This window comes from Camelus dromedarius, chromosome 27, assembly GCF_036321535.1.
Source record: "Camelus dromedarius isolate mCamDro1 chromosome 27, mCamDro1.pat, whole genome shotgun sequence".
In the NCBI taxonomy this organism is placed as follows: Eukaryota; Metazoa; Chordata; class Mammalia; order Artiodactyla; family Camelidae; genus Camelus; species Camelus dromedarius.
In genome coordinates this window covers 20,005,157-20,024,336 of record NC_087462.1, presented here as the reverse complement: position 1 = coordinate 20,024,336, position 19,180 = coordinate 20,005,157, and the positions used below count along the sequence as shown (strand labels likewise).

Genomic DNA, 19,180 nt, shown 5'->3' with positions numbered 1-19,180 from the left:
AGGCAGACCCCTCCAGGGTGGCCCCCCATGGCCTACATCCTCCCAGCTCAGCAACCCCAAGGGACAGAGACTGGCTGTCCCCATAGTTCCGGTAAATGTCCTGAGGCTCTCCTTAGCCCAGTGAGGTCACATGCTCATCTCTGAACCAGCCCTTGTTGCCAAGGCATGGAATGTGCTGACTGACAGCCTGGGTCACCTGCCCAGACTAGAGTCCAACGGGGTTGGGAGCATCAGCCACACCTAAATGCCAGGGGTTGAACTGGGGCTGCCTACGTGTATTGTCAACTGGGATGATGTCACCTGGAATGAGTTAAAAACATCTTAGATCTTATAATGGTTTAGAAGATTGACAGTATATCTGTGGTATTAATATTTCAAGGTGGTGGGTAATTAGGGGAAAAAATGTCTAAAAGGGATTCTGAGGAGACAATTTTAAAAGAGGTTGAGAAACACTGCCCTAAAGGAAACTGAGGGGCCGTCATCAAAAGGAAGAGGATGGATACCACACTGCAAACACAGCACCTGTGTTCCAGGGGAGTCTAGAAACCGGAGCCAGCGGCAGACAGGTGGTATCTGTCAGGGCAGTGGAGGGCAGAGCTGGGGCTGGTGCCTGGAAAGCTGAGCCTCGTCTTCAGTCTCCCTGGCCCAGGAGTTCTGGGACTGAAGGCTTATTTCTTGGGAAGCATGAGGAGGCACCCCGCCCCCAGCTATTCTCTGCTGTCTCTGGTGCAGGTGAAGAACGAGGTGGAGAAGCTCCCCAGGCAGCAGCGGAAAGAGAGCATGAAGCAGAAGATGGAGGAGCACACACAGAAGAAGCAGCTTCTCGTGAGTCCCTGCCTCTCAGTTGGGGAGTAGAGGGGTTGGGGAGTCCCAGCTTTGAGACCCTGGATGGCGACCCGAGCCCCTCTCTGTGGCCACTCCTTACCCTCGGATACTCACCTCTTATTCTGAATACCTAAATCCAGACCATCCCAGTTAGCACCCCTGTTGTCATCTCCCCGACGCAGTCTTCCTCGATGGCCCTTGCTCCCAGCTGGAAGTAAGCTCTCCCATCTCTGGACACCGCAGACCTGTACATCCACCTCTCCCAAAGCCTTCAGCGCCTCCTGCCTTGTTCTGTGGTCTTTTGTACATCACATCTCTTTGACCAACCCAGAACATCCATCTGCCCACGTGGCATCTTTTGGAATCTCAAAGACATCCAACCCAGATCTCCCAGACCTGGTCCAGATCTCGTGTTCTGAGGGGTTACCATGCTCCACTGTGTTGCCCGGCCAGAAGCCTTGTCATTCCTGACATCTCGTTTCCCTCCAGTCCTTCATCACCTCTTGAAGCTTGGCTTTTGTGTTTATCTCCAAACTATCTCTGGATCCATCAGCTTGTCAACATCTCTGAGACCTTCCTAGTCATTGCCTTTTGCCTGGACTGCTACCGCAGCATCCCAGCGAGGCTCCTTGCTTCCTCTTTGGCTCCCTTGCAGTTCTCTCTCTCACACTAGCAGGTATGATTGGTAGGAACTCTAAGTCTGACCATGTCACCCTCCCCCAACAGCCCCGTGCCTTTAAAACCTTCAGTAGCTCCCACTTTGTCCGTTAAGGCCAGACCAGCCTCCTCATGGGCTTACAAGGTCCTGTAGGTCTGGTTCCTGCCAGCCTCTCTCGCCTAGACTCAGTCCCCCCTTCCCCAACCTCACCATCCTTCTTTGCACTTCTTGTCGGGCCACACTCTCATTTTGTCCCACTTCCTCTGCCCCCAAATGCAGAGAAAGCTGGAGTCTGCACTTACAAATGTTTGTGTGTTGCCTGTTTTAGCATTCATGGCTTACTAGGGTAGGTGCTGTTCGTTTTCCCCTTCACAGAGGCTCCCCTTCACATTGCAGTTAATAGTGGGGTCCAGGACCTCCAGCTGAGTCTAACTGCAGGACATCATCATACTTCCCAGGGCTGGGGAGGGTCAGGGAGACAGACCCTCATCCGCACAGAGGGAGAGGAGATTGGCCCTTTAAGAGTCCAATCTGGCAACTGCATCAAAAAGCCCCAAAAATGTGCACATCCTTTGGCCTAGATTTCCTGCTTCCAGGACTAATCTTGAAGATTAAGCATCACAGAGGTTCATGGATGTTTAGCTACCAGAATGTGAGAAGCAGCAATATCTAAAAGAAAATCTGTAAACAATCTTATATATTGGGTAAATAATTTAGGGTACAGTTATACCATGAAATATTTGCAGCCATTAAAATTTATTTTTGATAGAAGATTACATTATGACATGGAAAGGCCTTTTTAATAATTTTTTTAAAACAGTGGTAAAATTGACGTAAGATGTGGCATCTTCCCCGTTTTGACGTGTACCGTTCAGTGGTACTAAATACCTTCATATCTTCGTGTACTCCATCGCCACCATCCAGCCCCAGGACTACTCATCTGGCAAACACGGAAACTGTACCCGTTAAACAGTAACTCCCCAGGATGCCCCCCCCCCCCAGTCCCAGTCCACCGCCATTCCACTTTGTCTACAGATTTGCCCTCATGTAAGTGGAATCAGACAGTATTTGTCCCTCTGGGTCTGGTTTATTTCACTTACCATGTCCTCAAGATTCATCCATGCTGTAGCATGTAGCGGAATTTCCTTCCTTTCAAAGGCTGAATAATACTTCATTGTACGTATATGCCGTGTTTTGTTTATCCATTCATCTGTCTGTGGACACTTGTTTCCAATCCCTTGGCTGTTGTGAATAATGCTGCCATGAATGTGGGTGTACAGGTATCTCTTCAAGCCTTTTAAGATGATTTTTGTGAAACAACAACAGAGGTAGATACATTTACATGGGTACACCAAAACCAGTTGCTAGCCTCAGGTGGTAAGGTTAGTAGGAATTTTTAATTTCTTACATGTTTCCTAAAATTTCTTAAGTTTTATTGTTTTTACTTTTTATTATGGAAAATTAAAAACATAAGCAGAAGTAGGTATAACAGTATAATGAACCTCCATGTACCCCTCACTTGACCTCCGTAATTCTCAGCTCCGGGCCACTCACTCCCCCACACCACTGTGTTATTTTGGAGTCCAGACATCCTGTCTTTTTACCTGTAAATATCTCAATGATGTAGTAGCCACCATACCATAAACACACCTAAAAGTTTAAATATGTAACAACAGGACCGGGACTTCCTAGCCAAGCAGAAGGAGGACCTGGAGCTGGCGATGAAGAGGATCACCGCGGACAACAGGCGGGAGATCTGCGACAAGGAGCGCGAGTGCCTCTCTAAGAAGCAGGAGCTCCTTCGAGGTGGGTGCCCGGCAGCGGGGGGGTGGGGATGGGGCGCCTGGCGCCACGTTGGCCCGTGTTGTCGCCATGAATGGACATCCCAGCCCCAGGCAAGAAACAACTGTTAGGTCTTCTCCACCGGAGAAGCAGACCACAGCCTGCATGGTGAAACGTGAGGAAGACCCCCCTGAGGTCAGGACTGAGGCAAAGATACCAGTTCTCACCAACACTATGTGACGTTATTGCAGATGTCAAGGGGAGAAAGAGAAAAGGAGGCGATACAGAGTGGGTGGAAATAGTAAATAAGTGAGCTGGGTTAACAGGGTCGTGGAGGCAGGGGCGGTACGGAGAGCCCCTTGGTAACAGCCATCTCCTATTGAGAGACTCCTCTGCCAGGCCCTGTGCCTTAATCTCCTAGCTTAACCTCATTGAACCCTCTCCTTAACCCAAGGCAGGCCCCGCTACTGGCCCCGTTTTTATAGATGAGGAAAGGGAGGCCTGGAGAGTGACGACTCTTCGGCCAGGTTGCAGAGTTCATGAGCGGTAGAGTGGACCCTGAATGCAGACCTTACCTTGAAGCCAAGCTCGTAACTACCCTGGTGCGGTGGCGTTTTGGGGCAGGTTTGTCTGCTGGCAAGTCTCCCAGCATGAGATCTTCCAGAGACAAGTGTGGGCCACCACCCCTGGGGAGGAAGGGGATGGGGGAGGCTTATGCATCTGGATGATGTCACTCAGCAGTGGGGAGCTCAGCGGGGGATGCTGAGGTGGAGAGCTCCGGCGCAGGGCTTGGGGTCTGTTTAGAGCCCCCAAGCTATCTTATCTACGGCTAGCAGATGTTGGGAGCAGTTTTATAGGGGTATGCAAAGCAAGCAGGCTCCAAATGGCTAGAAGTCTGTTGTTTGAACTACATTTAAAATAATTGCATGAGTGAAAATCTGAGTTTGGAGCCTGTGGGCTTTAGAGCTAATGGGCCCTGTCTGCGGTGAAGACGTAAACACAGGACCGACATACAGGGCTGCCTCTGGCTCACTTACATGACAGGGGCTGCGCCAGGACTCTGATGGCCAGTGCAGCCGGACGGCATCGACCCCTCTGTGTTGGTGTGGACCAAGCAAAATGGGGTCCTTGTATTCTGACATTCCGAATAGAGCCACGGATGTTTCAGGAAAGCCCTTGATTCCTTTTGTCATGAGATGGTCTCTAAGAACCATCCTACTTGTGGGACGGTGGTTCTGATTTTGGTTTGGAAGCCAAATCACTGTTGCAATAGTCTGTGGGTAGATGCCAGCTTTCATGGGAACAGAAGAGCGGTGAAACAAACTGAACGTTCGCAGTGGGCTGAGTATGACCAGCTCTGTCTTACAGGACGTGGGGTTCTCCATCTGACGCCAGTTCTCTGCCCTGAGCACAGGGTCAGTTAATAGACTTCCAGGAATAAAATGCCAGATACTGTTTCAGTCACGTATAGATGGGAGGCAGAGAGTCTCACCTATGGAAATAGTGACAAGAGGCTGTCCTGTCTTCCTCGTGGGGTTACCATGTGAGCCCTTCCCATTTGCCCATTAGGTAAGCAGGCATAAGTGTCTTCCAAGGACATGTCTCCCTCTGTGGTATGGTTGTGCCCATTTGGCAGAGGTGGAAGATGAGGCCTGGAGACAATTTTTTTTTTTTTGCCCATCCCAAATCCCAGTGACGCAGCTGGGTTCTATCCTTGGTCTCCGGTTTCTCTAGCTCCTGACTCCAAACACTTCCCGCTATACTGTGCTGCTGGAAGCTGTCATCCCTTAGGTTTTAAGGACGTTTCTGGGAGTTGGCTGAGCCAACAGTCTTATGAGGTGGCACAGTTATCAGCTACAGTGTGAGGAGATCTGGCTCGGGGCGGAGTGGGGAGGGCCCGGTTGGGGTCCGGCCATCAGCACCTCACCAGGTAGCCTGTCCTCCGCAGACCGGGAGGCGGCGCTGTGGGAGATGGAGGAGCATCAGCTGCAGGAGAGGCATCAGCTGGTGAAGCAGCAGCTCAAAGACCAGTACTTCCTCCAGCGGCACGAGCTGGTGCGCAAACACGAGAAGGTGAGGCTCCTAGCTGGGCGGGGGGGGGGGGGGGGGGGGGGCTGCCACTGGGGGGCGCTGTGAGGCTGCCTTGAGATGGGGCGTCACTTGCTCCCGAGGGGAGCCACGTTGGCCACAGCAAGGCTCAAGAAGTTCTTGAGGGATGTCCTGCCTCAGGTCAAGGGACCAGGAATAGGGAAAACCATCCGGTGGGGCAGACAGCCCAGGCAGCTCCCTCACTGACTCCGACATCTGATGTATGTCTCTTTTGCCTTTTTCCCTTCCTTGTTTGGTCCTGTCTCTCCATTTTCACTTTGTTTCCCATGCGTTCCCTCAGAATAATTCTAGGTCTCAACTTAAATACCACCTCTGCCAGGAAGGAAGCCTTCCCCAATCTCCTCAGACAGGACAAGGGCCCCTGCTCTGTGTGGCCAGAGCACCATCTTCTGTGTGACTGGCTTGGTTCAGTCGCCTTAGTGGGGACAGAGACAGATAAACCGAGCTCTGGCTGCACATCTGGTGTGGGTTATGACATCTCCTAACCCAGGTGCAATGATGGACGTCAGCACAAGGCTGTGGGGCGTGGAAGAAAGGTGCCCAACCTGGCTAGGAAGTCAGGGGAGGCCTCCTGGGGGAGGGGCTGCCTGTGCTGAGTTCTGAAATACAAACAGGTGTTAGGGGAGGGAAAAAATTCAAATTTATCAAGACTTTAAAAAATAGGAACTGGTATCTGTCATCAATAACGATGAACTATCCTATTATTGTACGTTTTGCTTTGAGACACTAGCTCAGGATGACATGCTACCATTGATTAGATGAGAAGGTATTTAGAAGGTAAGAATCCAAAACGTTATTAACAGTAATTTTTTGAAATGAGAACAGAAAATGTTATTGAAGAGTAGAAGTAAAATGACACAAGCCTTGCTCCGCTGCACGTCCTGGACCACGTGGGTCCTGGGCTCCTGGGCTGCGTGTGGCAGCCTTGGCCTCTGACCACACTCAGGTGCCTGGAGCGCAGCTGACCTTGGCCCTGGCTGGGCGTCTCCCCCCCACCCCCCCAGGAGCGCGAGCAGATGCAGCGCTACAACCAGCGCATGCTGGAGCAGCTGAAGGTGCGGCAGCAGCAGGAGAAGGCGCGGCTGCCCAAGATTCAGAGGAGCGAGGGCAAGACGCGCATGGCCATGTACAAGAAGAGCCTCCACATCAACGGGGCGGGCAGCGCCGCCGAGCAGCGCGAGAAGATCAAGCAGGTGGGGCCTGAGCCTTACGTGGCGGGTGGGATATAAAACGTAAGATGCAGCACAGGGTCGAGGAATGGAATGAAAACCTCATAAGCCTGGCGCTGAATCCCCCTGTGGTGGACAGGACAGGTGGGGAGGGAGCCTGGCGTTGCTGTCTCGTGCGTCACTCCCTTTCACACCCTGGGGGATCTGTCCTGCAGCTTCCTCTCATCCACTGAGACCCCACTCACAAGTCACCCCCGTGGCTCGGGGACATGGAGTCTGTGGCCCTGGGCTCCTGTGACTCCTAGCACGTGCCACAGCACAGGGTCATGTCCCCACTAGCCTGGGGGCTCTTTAAGGGCAGGGACTGGGTCTCAGCTCAGGGGGAGGACTTCGAGCAGGGGGCACAGCCTGAGAGGTGCAGCGGTCGTGAACAAATCAGCCCCGCAGGTGGGGTCCTCCTGGGACAGGGCTGAGGCAGGCCACCCTCTGGCCCCCCTGAGGGACGCCTCTGTTCTCCGTTGCAGTTCTCCCAGCAGGAGGAGAAGAGACAGAAGTCAGAGCGGCTGCAGCAGCAGCAGAAACATGAGAACCAGACGCGGGACATGGTGGCCCAGTGTGAGAGCAACATGAACGAGCTGCAGCAGCTGCAGGTGCTGCACTTTTTCTCAGTTGCCCCCGGGCAGCCAGCTCTCTGGGGGCCCAAAGAGCCCCCAGACAGGGGAGTCTCATCAGACAAACTCGGGGTGGAATGGATTCAGTCCTGCTGTTCTGTGCGATGCTGGCCAAATCATGTCGCCCTCCCAAGCCACAGTTCCCATGTCTATAAAATGGGTGTGTGTGCGTGGGGTGATAATTCCTATTTTGCAGAACTGGAGTGAGGCTTTGTACATGTGATGACGGAGCTGCAAGTGCCATGCCTGGGGCCCGGCAGTCGGCATGCCGCTGGATTTCTCGTCATCATTGTGTCCTGGGAAGAGGTGTCCCAATTCCCCTAATACCAAAACCAGACAAAGACATTATGAGAAGGAAAGTTACAGAACAGTAACTCTCATGAACACCAAAGCACAAATCCTCAACAAAATGTTAGCAAATAGAATCCAAAAATGTATAAAGATAACTACATACCATGACCAAGTGGGATTTATCCCAGGGCTCGTGTAATATGCAAAAACCAATAATGTAATCCATGATACCAGCAGGCGAAGGAAGAAAAATCACATGATCATACTAGTGATAGATACAGAAAAAGCATTGGACCAAAGCCAGCACCTGCTCATGATAAACACTCTTACGTAAACTAGGAATAGGGGGGAATTTCCTCAGCTTGATAAAGAACATCTACAAAAACCTACGGCTACCATCATCCTTAATGGTGACAAGCTCAAAACTTTCCCACGAAGGCCAGGAAAAGGTATCCTGGGGTTGCCAAGCCCCTTCGTGACCCCCTTTCCCTAGGGAGAGCCGCAATGCTCCACTCCGGACTCAGCCTCACCCTAAGGGGCCCCCCGCCCAGGGGCTGGTACTTGGAGCCCCCTTGTGGTGGAGCGAGGCATTACTACCTGAGGGATGGCCACAAACCTCTGTGACCTTGGGAAATTGTTTAGGCTACTGGATCCCTCTGGCAATTTCTGGAAAGGCAGGGAGGTGTGAAGGAAACATTACAGGTGTTGAAGCCTGTTGGGTAGGGGTTCTGCTGGTTGTTGCTGTGTGAATTGTAGCCAATCATCTTCTGTTATCTTTTTCCCAGTCCTGCTTCATGGGGTTCCTGTGAGGATGAGCTGAGAAAACCCAGGCAGAGTGCTGGGCGCCCAGCTCGGGGCAGGTCAGAGGTTCTCAGGGCTGCTATTGGTATTATTCCCAACTAAACCGATTCCTAAACTCCTAAAACCCTTGAGCTTGAAACCCCAAATAAAAATCCCCCCAGGGGGTCTACCCTTCCCATCCAGTGGGGTCAAGGTATCTGGATAAAGGCCCTTTCCCCCTTGCTTTTAAACTCCTTGTACACCACAAAATTGATTCCCTGTGAGGAATGTATGGTCACGTCTGCCTGTGAGAGATTCCAGGTAAGTTTTCTGAGGCAGATAACTTACCTCAGAGAGAAAGTGGTGAGGTTGGCAGAGCTCCGGTCAGGCCCACGGCCCCTATCCCCTGTCACAGATCTCTCCTGAGGAAATGGTATGTGATGCAGAAACTTATGCATATAATTTATATAAATAAATACTGATACTTGCAGATTATCTTAGCTTACGCTGCCAAAACAACACACCACAGCTGGGTGGCTTACACAACTGAAGTTTATTTTCTTACAGTTTTGGAGCCTGGGAGTCCAAAATCAGCTTTACCAGCTGGTGAAGCCTCTCTCCCTGGCTTGCAGATGGATGCCTTCTGGCTGTGTCCTCTCAGGGAGAGAGGGTGGGAGGGAAAGGGGTGGGGGGAGAAAAGGATGAGGGAAGCGGGAGAAAAGGAAGGGAGATGGAGAGAGAGGGAGGGAGCAAGCTCTCTGGTGTCCCCTCCTATATAAGGGCACTAATCCCATCAGGAGGGCCCTACTCTCTTGACCTCATCTAACCCTAAATTATCTCCCCAAAGACCCCGCATCTCCAAATACCATCACACTGGGGATGAGGGCTTCAACATATGAATTTGGGGGAGACAATTCAGTCCATAGCACAGATGTTTAACACAATGCTATTCAGAACAGTGAAAACTGGCCTCTCTCTCTCTCTCCCCGCATTTGGAGATGGCCTGCACTCTGTCTATGGAGTGTGTAGCTACTTTTAATCTGAGCACCCAACCCCCACACCCCGTGACCTTTCTCTTGCCTTTCAATGTATCTCTTTGAATAAATCTACCTTTACTCACAAAAAAAAAAAAAAAAAAAAAAAAAAAAAATTAAGAGCAACCTAAGTGGCCAAAAATAGGAGAATGTGTAAGTTTTATAAATCCATATTGTGGGATATTTTGTAGGCATTAAAAATGATTATAAAAAGTTAATTCTTTATAGAAATGTTTATATTACAATGTTAAGAGGCAAGGGAGGCAGGTCTCAGAATTATATACACAGGACAGAGACTGACAGGGCGTACATCTAATATTTTTAGTGGTTGCCTCTGTGTGGTGGGATTAGGGCACAAATTTATTGTTAATAGTTTTATTGTTAAAATAACATATACGTTCATGTTGAAAAATTCAAACAACGCAAAAAAGCAGAAGTGAGAAAGTTGCAAAATTGCTGCAGATCCCACTACACGGTAAGAACTGTTAATATTCTGGAATATTCTTCTGGGCACCTCTTGGTGCATATGCATTTACACGCATAGAGTTTCGTATAAATGGGACTTATAATCAAGGAGAAGTAATGAATGATGGCTACAGCATAAGGTATGTCTCCGCCCTCTGTGCTGCTTACCTGTTCTGCCTGGAATATGTTCCAGAATGAAAAGTGTCACCTCCTGGTAGAGCATGAAACCCAGAAGCTGAAGGCCCTGGACGAAAGCCACAACCAGAACCTGAAGGACTGGCGGGACAAGCTCCGGCCACGCAAAAAGGTAACCCTGTCTGGGCTGGTGGGCTCAGTGGTGGGCTCGGCTCCATGATGTGCCACAGGTGTCTGCCTAGGGTGTGGAGATAGACAGAGGTATGGATGAGACACAGATTTATGGATTTATTTTAAGGAACTGGCTCACCTGAGTGTAGGGGCTCTTAAGTCTGAAACCTGCAGGGCAGACTGCAGGCTGGAGACCCAGGGAAGAGCTGATGTTGCATCTGGAGGCACGGTCTTCTTTCCTTAGGGGGACCTCAGTCTTTTCTCTCAAGGATCCACTGATAAATGACACTCACCCCCATTAGGGAGGGTAATCTGCTTTATTCAGCGTCGCTTGAGTTAAATGTTAAATCACATCTTTAAAAAACCCCTTCACAATGACATCTAGACTGGCTTTGACCAAACTGGCTACCATGGCTTTGCCAGGTTGACAAATAAGTGAACCATCACAGGGCCTCAGTGTGGTCATTTGTAAGATGAAGATATGAATATTGTGTAGCGTTATATAAAAAGTCACCAGCCCACAGTACAGGCCAAGGACGTATTCATTTCCTTCCACTCTCCTAAACTCGGAGGGAAGAGCTGCCCTAATTACCCTTGACCACGTGTCCTTGGGCCCTGAGATTTGTCCTGCCACTTGAGCTCTGCTCGCTGTAACTGTGGTCTGGACAGGAGGCAGCTGCCCACCTCAGCCACATAATGGCCTTGGAAGTCCTTGAATTGGGTCTTCCCTCCCTGTGCTAATGGAGCTTTCTGGCTGGAAGCTGGCCAGGGTCCCAGACCTTCCCGTGAACAGGCCCGCACTCATCTGTAACCACGGCCTGCTAGGACTTTGGTTACTTGACACTCAAATCAATAATGCTCCTACTGACATAGGTTGACTCAGGCATCAGGAAATAAACGTTCGCCTGGTTCTCTTACCTGGGGGTTCTATACCCTTGACACATCCTGAGAGGGTTTGAAAATGATCACGTTGCCTCTAGCAACTGCCTCATATCTTCGTGGGGGCGCCTGGGCTTAGGGGAGGTAGCACAAGTATGTGTTTGGAGAGCTGGCTTTGGATTTTGCTTGCGGGGGCTGCCTCTTTCCAGAGTTCTTTATAGAATTATTCTGTCATTAGTTACGTGGGTTGCTGCTGGAACACTGACCCCGAAGTGATGATTTTCATTCTGGAATAAACATTCCTTTACACTCTTGCATTTCAGTCAGCAGCCTTGACCTGCTGCCCATGCATGGGGGGGCGGGAGGGCAGGGGAAATGATTGTACATTGTAGAATATTTTTAGGAAAATTCAGATTTCTTTCTCTCAAGTACAGAATATATTGGTAGGGTCAATAAAGTGTTGCTTGGGTCGTAGTTAACTCAGAATGTGGCCTCAGACATCTCTTGCCCCTGAACCTCGCTTTTGGGGGATATAAGATGAAGGTAACACTTCTTCCCTTGAAACAGAAGGGAAAGTCAAATCTGGCCCACTGTCTGCATTTGTAAATAAAAGTTTTATTGGAACATAGCCATGCTCATTCATTTACATATTGTGTATGGCTGATTTTATGCTACAACAATTGAGTAGTTGTGACAGAAACCTTAAGGTCTGCAAAGCTGAAGATATTTACAACCTGGCCCTTTACATAAAAAAAGATCACTGACTCTTACCTTAGGTTATATAGAGGTAATACAGAGTAGTGCTTAAGAGCATAGGCCTTGAAGTAAGACAGATGCAGGAGAAAGTCCTAGCTCCCCCATCAGCAGCTGTGAGACCCTGGGCAAGTTACTAAACCTCTCTGTGCTCAAAAAAGTGGTAGCTATTACAATTAAATTTGTATTCTTATAGCAGAAGTTACAAACTGATGGCCTGTGGGCTGAAATTGGCTTACAGATGTTAGGTTTGGCCAACACACAGCAATTAAAAAAATTTTTTTAAGTTGCCAACTTTTTAAGTGTAAAGAACTTTTACATAGAAATCTGGATTTCCAGTTTGTTTTGAAAACCCAGGAGCTCTAGCCCATCGTACCGCGTGACAGCAGTCAGCTGGAGCTGAGGAGAAACTGCCCTCTTCAGACACTGCATGGGCTCTTCACCTCACCGCAGTCCCCACCACCCCCTACTGCCTCACATCCAGCTCTCTTCACTCGTTTAATTCACCTGGCTGGCTCCTACAGACACTAGATTTTGTAACCTCTTATAAAAGCTTAAACAGTACTATTTTTATATTACTTATATATAATGTTTGCTTGTCACAAACACTTGAATATTAATATATCCAGAAAAAGAGAACCTGAGCCAAGAATTTTGTGAATTACAAGACATTTCACATCAGTCAAGTCCAAGATGAGGCGTGACTTGAAATACCTTGCCCTCCCTCATATGGATGTTTCATAACAGACTGGAAGAATTGGCATTGTGATCCAGTGTCTGTTCCCCATCTTGTCTAAGAGGCAGAGAGAACTCACTAGAATTTAGTACAATTGAAGGAACAAGTGCTTACGGGGGTATCTGGTAATTAAGTTATTTACTGAGACTGTATCAGGGCATCCAAAGAATAGTTTTCAAATCCTATGAAAGTAGATACTTCTATTGGGAAAGTAAGGAAATCTGGCTGATGGTCAAACACCTCTTACTAATGAAGCCACATTTACTGAGTAACCACATGTGCCCAGCTTTGCCGATAGTGAAGCACAGTGTTTCAGAGCTTGAACTCTGAAGTTAGACCCATCTTGGCCCTGCCTCCAGCTAGCTGAGGAGCCTTGGGCAAGTGACCTAAGCTCCCTGAGCCTCAGTTTCTCCATCTATAAGATGGGGACAATAGCATCTGTCTCATAGGGTGAAGATTAAATAAGCTATAATGCACTTACCATAGTGCTTGGCACAGGAAGTACTAAGTATAGCTCCTTAGTTTTAAACTTAATATCTGTAACCGCCCTGCCAGGCAGGTGATATTGCCATTTTACACGAGAAGAAAGAGACCTGGGGAGGAGAGGTAGACACGCAGAGGCCCGCAGAGCTGGTCACGAACTGAGTTCTATCAGACTGGAAAGCTCATGGTCTTTCTCTGCACTCTGCTTCCTTTCTTAATTGAATGCTTATTTTTGGAGAAGCCTCAAGAAATTTTTCTGGTAGGATCCAATTTATCTAGATAAACTTGCAATGTGCCCAAGGGAAGCTCCCCTCGGAGTTCCAGGATGTGCTTTTACAACGTAGAGACCCCTGTCCTACCAGAGATTTTCAGAATAGAATCTCAGTGGGGGCATGACTGCACTTGTCTTTTGAAAAGAGCTCCCCTGACTGTGTGGGACAGTGCCCTGGTTAGGAGCACTGCGTAACTCGGACATCTCTGCTCCCCGCCGCTGTTTAATCTCCTGCTCTAATTTGTACCTCAGGTTTTTCTCCATTCACTTGGCTGTTTCCCTGCCAGCAGGTCTGCATCTGCTTCTCCCTCTTGCCCTGTCTAGATTGGCATTTCTCCAAACCAGAGCCCTTGGCCCACAGGAAACTCCCACGTGGCTGTGGCAGGAGAAGGGAGGTGGTCCTTACCTTCTGGGCTGTGGGAAAGGAAAGAGGGAAGGCCAGGTTACCCAAGCACAAAGGCCTGGGAGGGAAACTTCCAGAGAAGGTCACTTTGGTGGGGTTCCTGTGGGATCCAACCGAGCTTCATCTGCCCTCTCTCTATCTTAGGCTCTGGAAGAAGATCTGAACCAGAAGAAGCGAGAGCAGGAGATGTTCTTCAAAATGAATGAGGAGACAGAGAGCCCGAACCCCACCACGCCGAACAAGGCCACCAAGTTCTTCTCCTACAGCTCTGCGGATGCTCCTTAACAGCCGCCCAGGACTGTGGCTGGCAGGCCGGCAGGCCTCTCTGGAGCCGTCCCGTTCTCTGTGAACAAGTAACTCAGGACCCCCTTCCCTCTTGCTTCCATGTCAGCTCAAATCCAGCCCCCGGCCTTGTGCCGCCCCAGCTGTGCCCAACAGATCCACCCCAGTGTTCCTGACTTCTCGCTCACTCGTTGCAGGCGAGGTTTTAATGTGTGTTGCCTGATCCTAATGTATATTCTCTTTACGCCCCGGGTCCCTGCCAGCTGTTGGTGATTTGGGCTGCTGGTGGGGCCATGGGCCAGGAGGAATAGGTGCTCTGTGGCCTCGAGGCCCCTCCTGTTTGCCAAAACACCAGTTTTGCTGTCTGTGGACACAGCGCTACACCTGAAGTCACCACGGGCTCATCCATGGTGTAACTCTTGGTGGCTTTCCGCCACTTCCTGCACTGTCAGACAAGAGTTACAGCTCCTCCCAGCTGCTCTGACTCCCAGTGGGGCCCGGTCTGCAGCCAGCTGGTCAGAGGGCCCCTCATTCCTCTAGTCCCCCAGTTTGCTTTTCTCTTGAGACATGCCTGCAACGGTGGGAATGGGGAGAGCCCGAACTGTTCCTTCTGCTGATCTCAGGTGTTTCATGTCATCTTTATCGCCCCTTCCTTTGCACACACGCCTCCTACAAACACAGACACAGACAGACAGACAGACAGACACACACACACACACACACACACACACCTTGGCCCGCTGGCACTACCCAGGCTTGCCTCTGCCCTGGGCCTCTTATGCCAGGTAGACTGAAACATGTCCGCTGCCTGAGACCATGCATCTGAGCACATTAGGTGGAGCTGTTGGTCTGGGGTGTGCTGCTAGCCTGTGACTCCTTTTGGCTCCCGTGTGGGATCCTATGTTCAGGGATAAATTTCTCACCCCCGGAGGACTTTCCCAACCTAGTCATTCTGTCTTCACTTGCCCATCCTGTCTACAGGTGATACGGGAAGGCCGCTTCCCTCTGCCCTGTGTCCCTCCGAGTTCCCAAGTCCAGCTTTATGCTTCAGACAGAGGCTGGCTGTTCCTGGGACTCCTATTCAGGAAGAAAAGGCATCAGGGAGAAATGTAGCGCTTCCAGCCCCCAGGCACCTGGCAGAAGCAAGGCTTCTGTATCTCAGATGGAATTCTGGGCCTGTGGGTGGCTCAGCTGGCCTCCCACAAATTCCAGTCCTCACAGGTTGCACAGTGTAGATTATCCAGTTAAGCAAATGCTCAAACCGGTATTCGGTTTATTTATAAAGAAAACTTTTTTCATCTTTATCTCTAACTTGATACAAATATAAATGAATGGCTTTTTTAGGAATACCTGCTGTAAAAAACCCCATAAAACCGAAGGTGATTTTGAAGAATCAAATGGCTGTATTGAGCTTGGGTAGTATTTTGCTAGTGGTAGGGTGACTGACACACCCCAGGTGGACTTTTCTTTCTTCACTCCTATAGGTTAAGGCTTGGTGCTTTGTCTTTCTAAAGCAATTCCCTGGAGTTTTCTGGGCACTGGCTATAACTGGATCTTTCGGAGGAAGGGTAGCATTCAACAGGAAAAGGGACTTGGGGTCCCCGAGTCTTCTATATACAGTAAAGATGCTCTGGGGGCCGTGGGACAGCACTGGTCCTCAGGTTAATGAGCACTCAGCTTACCTGCTTCAGTATTTGAACCAGATGGGACAATCTGAAAGGTCTCACAAAAATGAGACAAGTCAAATAAGTGTCCCCTTTGATTCTCTGGTGCACGGGTGCCGGGAAAGCATCAACTAGCAGCAGTAACTTCAGAACACTGACCCAGTCCCACCAGGCGAGGCCAGCACTAGCGGAGGGTCAGGCACTGACCAGTGGCAGGGCTGGTCTGGGCTTTATTTACAACACTGCCTTTTGTAGCCTGGGGTGTGAGAATGAGTGTTAGGTGGAATGCCAGTTTCATGGTTCAGGCCAAAGTCTTTGATCATTTCCTTATTTGGCTTATTATTCACAATGGAATCTCATTCAAGGACTTTCTGCTTCCTGCTCGGCGCTGCCCGAGTCCCCATAGCTCCCCTGTCCTTTCTGGATGGGGTCTGGTTGGGTGTCCCAGCTTCCCGTGTGCAGGGACTGTCACTGAGAAGGCCCATGCAGTATTCCTCGTGCTCTGTGCTAATGTTTTCTCTGGAAGGGACAGACGGAACCGTTTCTCATTTTCACTCAGTTTTTAGCAGAGTAAATATAACTAACTTATACTTTTCCCTTTATGAAGAATAGAAGTTATTTTTATGTAGTTTTTGATCTTTATACAAAACTTTTGTAAAATGTTCTCTGCACAGGTAACTGCAAGAGTGTAAATATGCTTCTAATAAAGTAACAGTGTGAGAAACTCTGCGTTTAGGGCTGTTCTCTTGGGTTGAGGTGGGCAAAGCAGGGCAGACCAGCCCACAGTTGCTGGGCAGGGAAGGGTTTACTATCTTCTGAGTACACTGGTGCCTTCCAGGTTGGACAGCAGGTCAGACTTCGGGGTTTCTGTTCTGAAAGAAGTTACGCTTGGTTGTGTGTGTGTGTTTTCTCTACAGACATTTAATATTCTCATTTAACAACAAACATTTGACCCCCAAGAGTTCTCACACATTAACTTACTGAATCCTTTCAACAACCCGGGGGGAAGACCTTGCCATTCCTGTTTCACAGATGAGGAGACAGACACTGGGTAAGGAGAGGGTCAGGATGAAGCTCACAACACTGGTAAGTGACGCCTATGGGATTCAAATTTCGAACTTCCCTGCCTCCTCCACATCTCCTCTCCTGCCAGTTACGCCCATTACACTCAGCAGAACCACACACACTTAAACCACTAGCCATCTATGCCATATTTAAAAGTGTTTGTCTGCCATGCCTCTAAAAGCCCATTCATGGGTTCTTAACCTAGGGCCCATGGACCACCCCCGCCCCCTACACACACACAAAGGATCCATGAGTAGAATTCAGGGTATCTCTGTACCTGGATGGGTAAGATTTGGTCTTTAGTGTCACAAACCTCTAACTGGAATTCAGCAATCCCTCTTTTTATGGGTATAGGCAACAATCTCTAATGTTATTACCAGTACTTAAGATTGCCAACAGTAGAAATCACAGAGATTTCACCTCACATTAGAGCTGCTGCAGACGTCTCCAATTACCATTTTCGTTTGTCATTTTGAAATTACAGTAGTTGTTGGGCTTATCGCTGGATACTGTTACTTAATGAGATGTCAATACATGTATATATATATGTCACACATAAATAATACATAGTGTTTCTAACATTTTGACACCTCTATTTCACTTTGATTGGTTTCACTTGTAATCTCTGTACTTTATGCTCTGCATTTGAAGGTATTCTTCTGAGGAGTTCATATTCTTTGTGGAATGCCTTAAGATTAAGAATGCCTCCTCTGTCTGTAGCCCTGAGTTGTCACCGTCCTAGAAACTTTCCAGTTATTGGCCTAGAAACTGTCCCACCAGCAGGTGGCAGTCCACTGTCACAGTGTCCCACAGGTCTGCGAACTCAGTGTGTCTGGGGGATGCAGGTGGATAAGCAACTGGCCTGCCTCCCACTAAGGGCCAGAAAAATGACTGAGGTTCCTGGGGGAAAAGGTGGAAAAGACAATGCGTTAGGGGAAGCTGAAACTTGGGAAAGGAGCTCATTCCACATTAATTGACACCTCTTAAGCACCAAGTACTAGAGATGTTGAAATAAGACACAGACACTGGCTTCAAATGTAGCCTGGGAGAATCAGGGAAGACTTCCCAGTGGAGGTGATGCTAAATCTAGGAGGACAAACTAGTATGTGCCAAAACAGCCTCATTAAGAGACTGGGGTTCAGTTGAGGGTGAGTGGTTTACAGGCCATGAGACAGAGAAGGATGGGACCAGACCTGCATGCCAGGCTCACACTGACCTATACTGCCTTGAGAACAGTAAGAAGGCAGGCAAAGAGTTCACTCAGAGGAGGGACAGTTGAAATCATGACCATAGCTATTCAAGAGATCAGCTGAGGACAGAGATGATGTTGAATGGGAATATTGGCCCACAAAAGTTGGAAGGCTTTAGGAAGGGAAGGGCAGACAGCAGACTTCATGAAGGCAGGGAGTAAGACCTTAGCTGACTCCTAAACACCTAGAACCCAGCAAGCAGCAACACCAAGATACTCAGTCTGGGCGCCTCGTGCCATAAAGGGTCTATTAAGAAAGCAGTGGGGATCCGGGAGCTGTAGGCTGGATGTATATTAACCTACGGTGCTACCAGAGGTGTTCACTAAGTCTGATGAATGTCTTTAGTTAAAAATGAAACAGAGAACTTTCACTGCCAGTGATGGCAGACTAGGTCATCCTGATCAGTCCTAAGACTCAGAACAATTAGAAAATCTGGACAGAAGTACCACACACATCTCCTTGAAGGCACACGAGAACTACAAGATAGTGAAGAACTGCCAGGCTAGGACTCAAGCAAGGATGGAGAGAACCAGAGAGATGACGCTGGTGTTCTATCCTGGGAGCATCTGCTGATCCCAGAGTGGGTAGCAGAAATGTGGAGCTGAGCTTCTGACAGCCCCCGAGGGCCAAGAGCACAAGGATTAGATGCCAGGGTCTGGTAAGGGCTGGGTGTTGGGGACCAAGTGAAATCCTTCCCTTTGCGGGGCCAGCAAAGGCTACACCCATGAATAACAGTGAACCTGATGTTGACAGGCCTCAGAGGGACTGCAGTTCTCCTTCAGATAATCAAAATCCCTAAAACTATCCTCGGGTGATACAGGATTGCTATTGCTTACAAGCTCCCGGCAAAGGGTGCATCCTCTCCGGAGTGGAAAGCCGCCTTAGGCATCAATGATTTCTGCAATGATTTATTTTGCAAATGGTTTATTTTACAAATTAAACATCTAGAACACAGTTAAAAAATAACTAGGCACACAGGAAAATATTAAAGGCAAAACCGGCATAAAAAATGAACATCTGAAGTAGACCAAGAGGCACCAGATACTGAAGTAACCTGAGTATAAAACCACTATGCTATGCTTGAGGAGACAGACAATATGATTTGAAATTTTCAGCAGCTAAAAACAAAAGTTTAAAAAGGAACCAAGTGTTCTAAAATTACGTAGCATAATGGTTGCGTAACTCTGAATACACTAAAAACAAACCAACCAACCCACTTTGCTGTGGGTTTACAGGCACACCCCATTTTACTGTGCTTTGCTTTACTGCGCTTTGCAAATAACTGTGTTTTTTTTTTACAAATT

The 19,180-nt window shown here is 48.9% G+C and overlaps 1 protein-coding gene and 1 long non-coding RNA gene across 4 annotated transcripts in view; one reads left to right on the top strand and one right to left on the bottom strand.

Annotated features, from left to right (window-relative positions):
• Nucleotides 1-16,285, top strand: part of STK10 (serine/threonine kinase 10) — a 106,139-nt gene extending 89,854 nt beyond the window's left edge. For both annotated transcript variants that reach the window (XM_010980425.3, XM_064480091.1), the window contains exons 13-19: nt 733-825; nt 3,160-3,289; nt 5,214-5,338; nt 6,379-6,567; nt 7,068-7,193; nt 9,978-10,091; nt 13,760-16,285. In XM_010980425.3, the coding sequence (XP_010978727.3) occupies nt 733-825; nt 3,160-3,289; nt 5,214-5,338; nt 6,379-6,567; nt 7,068-7,193; nt 9,978-10,091; nt 13,760-13,900 (918 nt within the window). In that variant the 3' untranslated portion in view covers nt 13,901-16,285. The remainder of the gene's footprint in view (nt 1-732; nt 826-3,159; nt 3,290-5,213; nt 5,339-6,378; nt 6,568-7,067; nt 7,194-9,977; nt 10,092-13,759) is intronic.
• On the bottom strand, nt 2,221-13,764 carry LOC116148450 (uncharacterized). Of its 2 annotated transcripts, XR_010378114.1 has the most exons (4): nt 13,619-13,764; nt 9,953-10,157; nt 2,584-4,757; nt 2,221-2,423 (listed from the first exon to the last, which is right to left on the bottom strand). It is a non-coding gene; the product is annotated as an uncharacterized LOC116148450 (long non-coding RNA). The 2 variants fall into 2 exon arrangements; XR_004131972.2 differs by lacking the exons at nt 9,953-10,157; nt 13,619-13,764 and adding an exon at nt 5,193-5,321.
• Nucleotides 16,286-19,180: the final 2,895 nt, after the last annotated feature.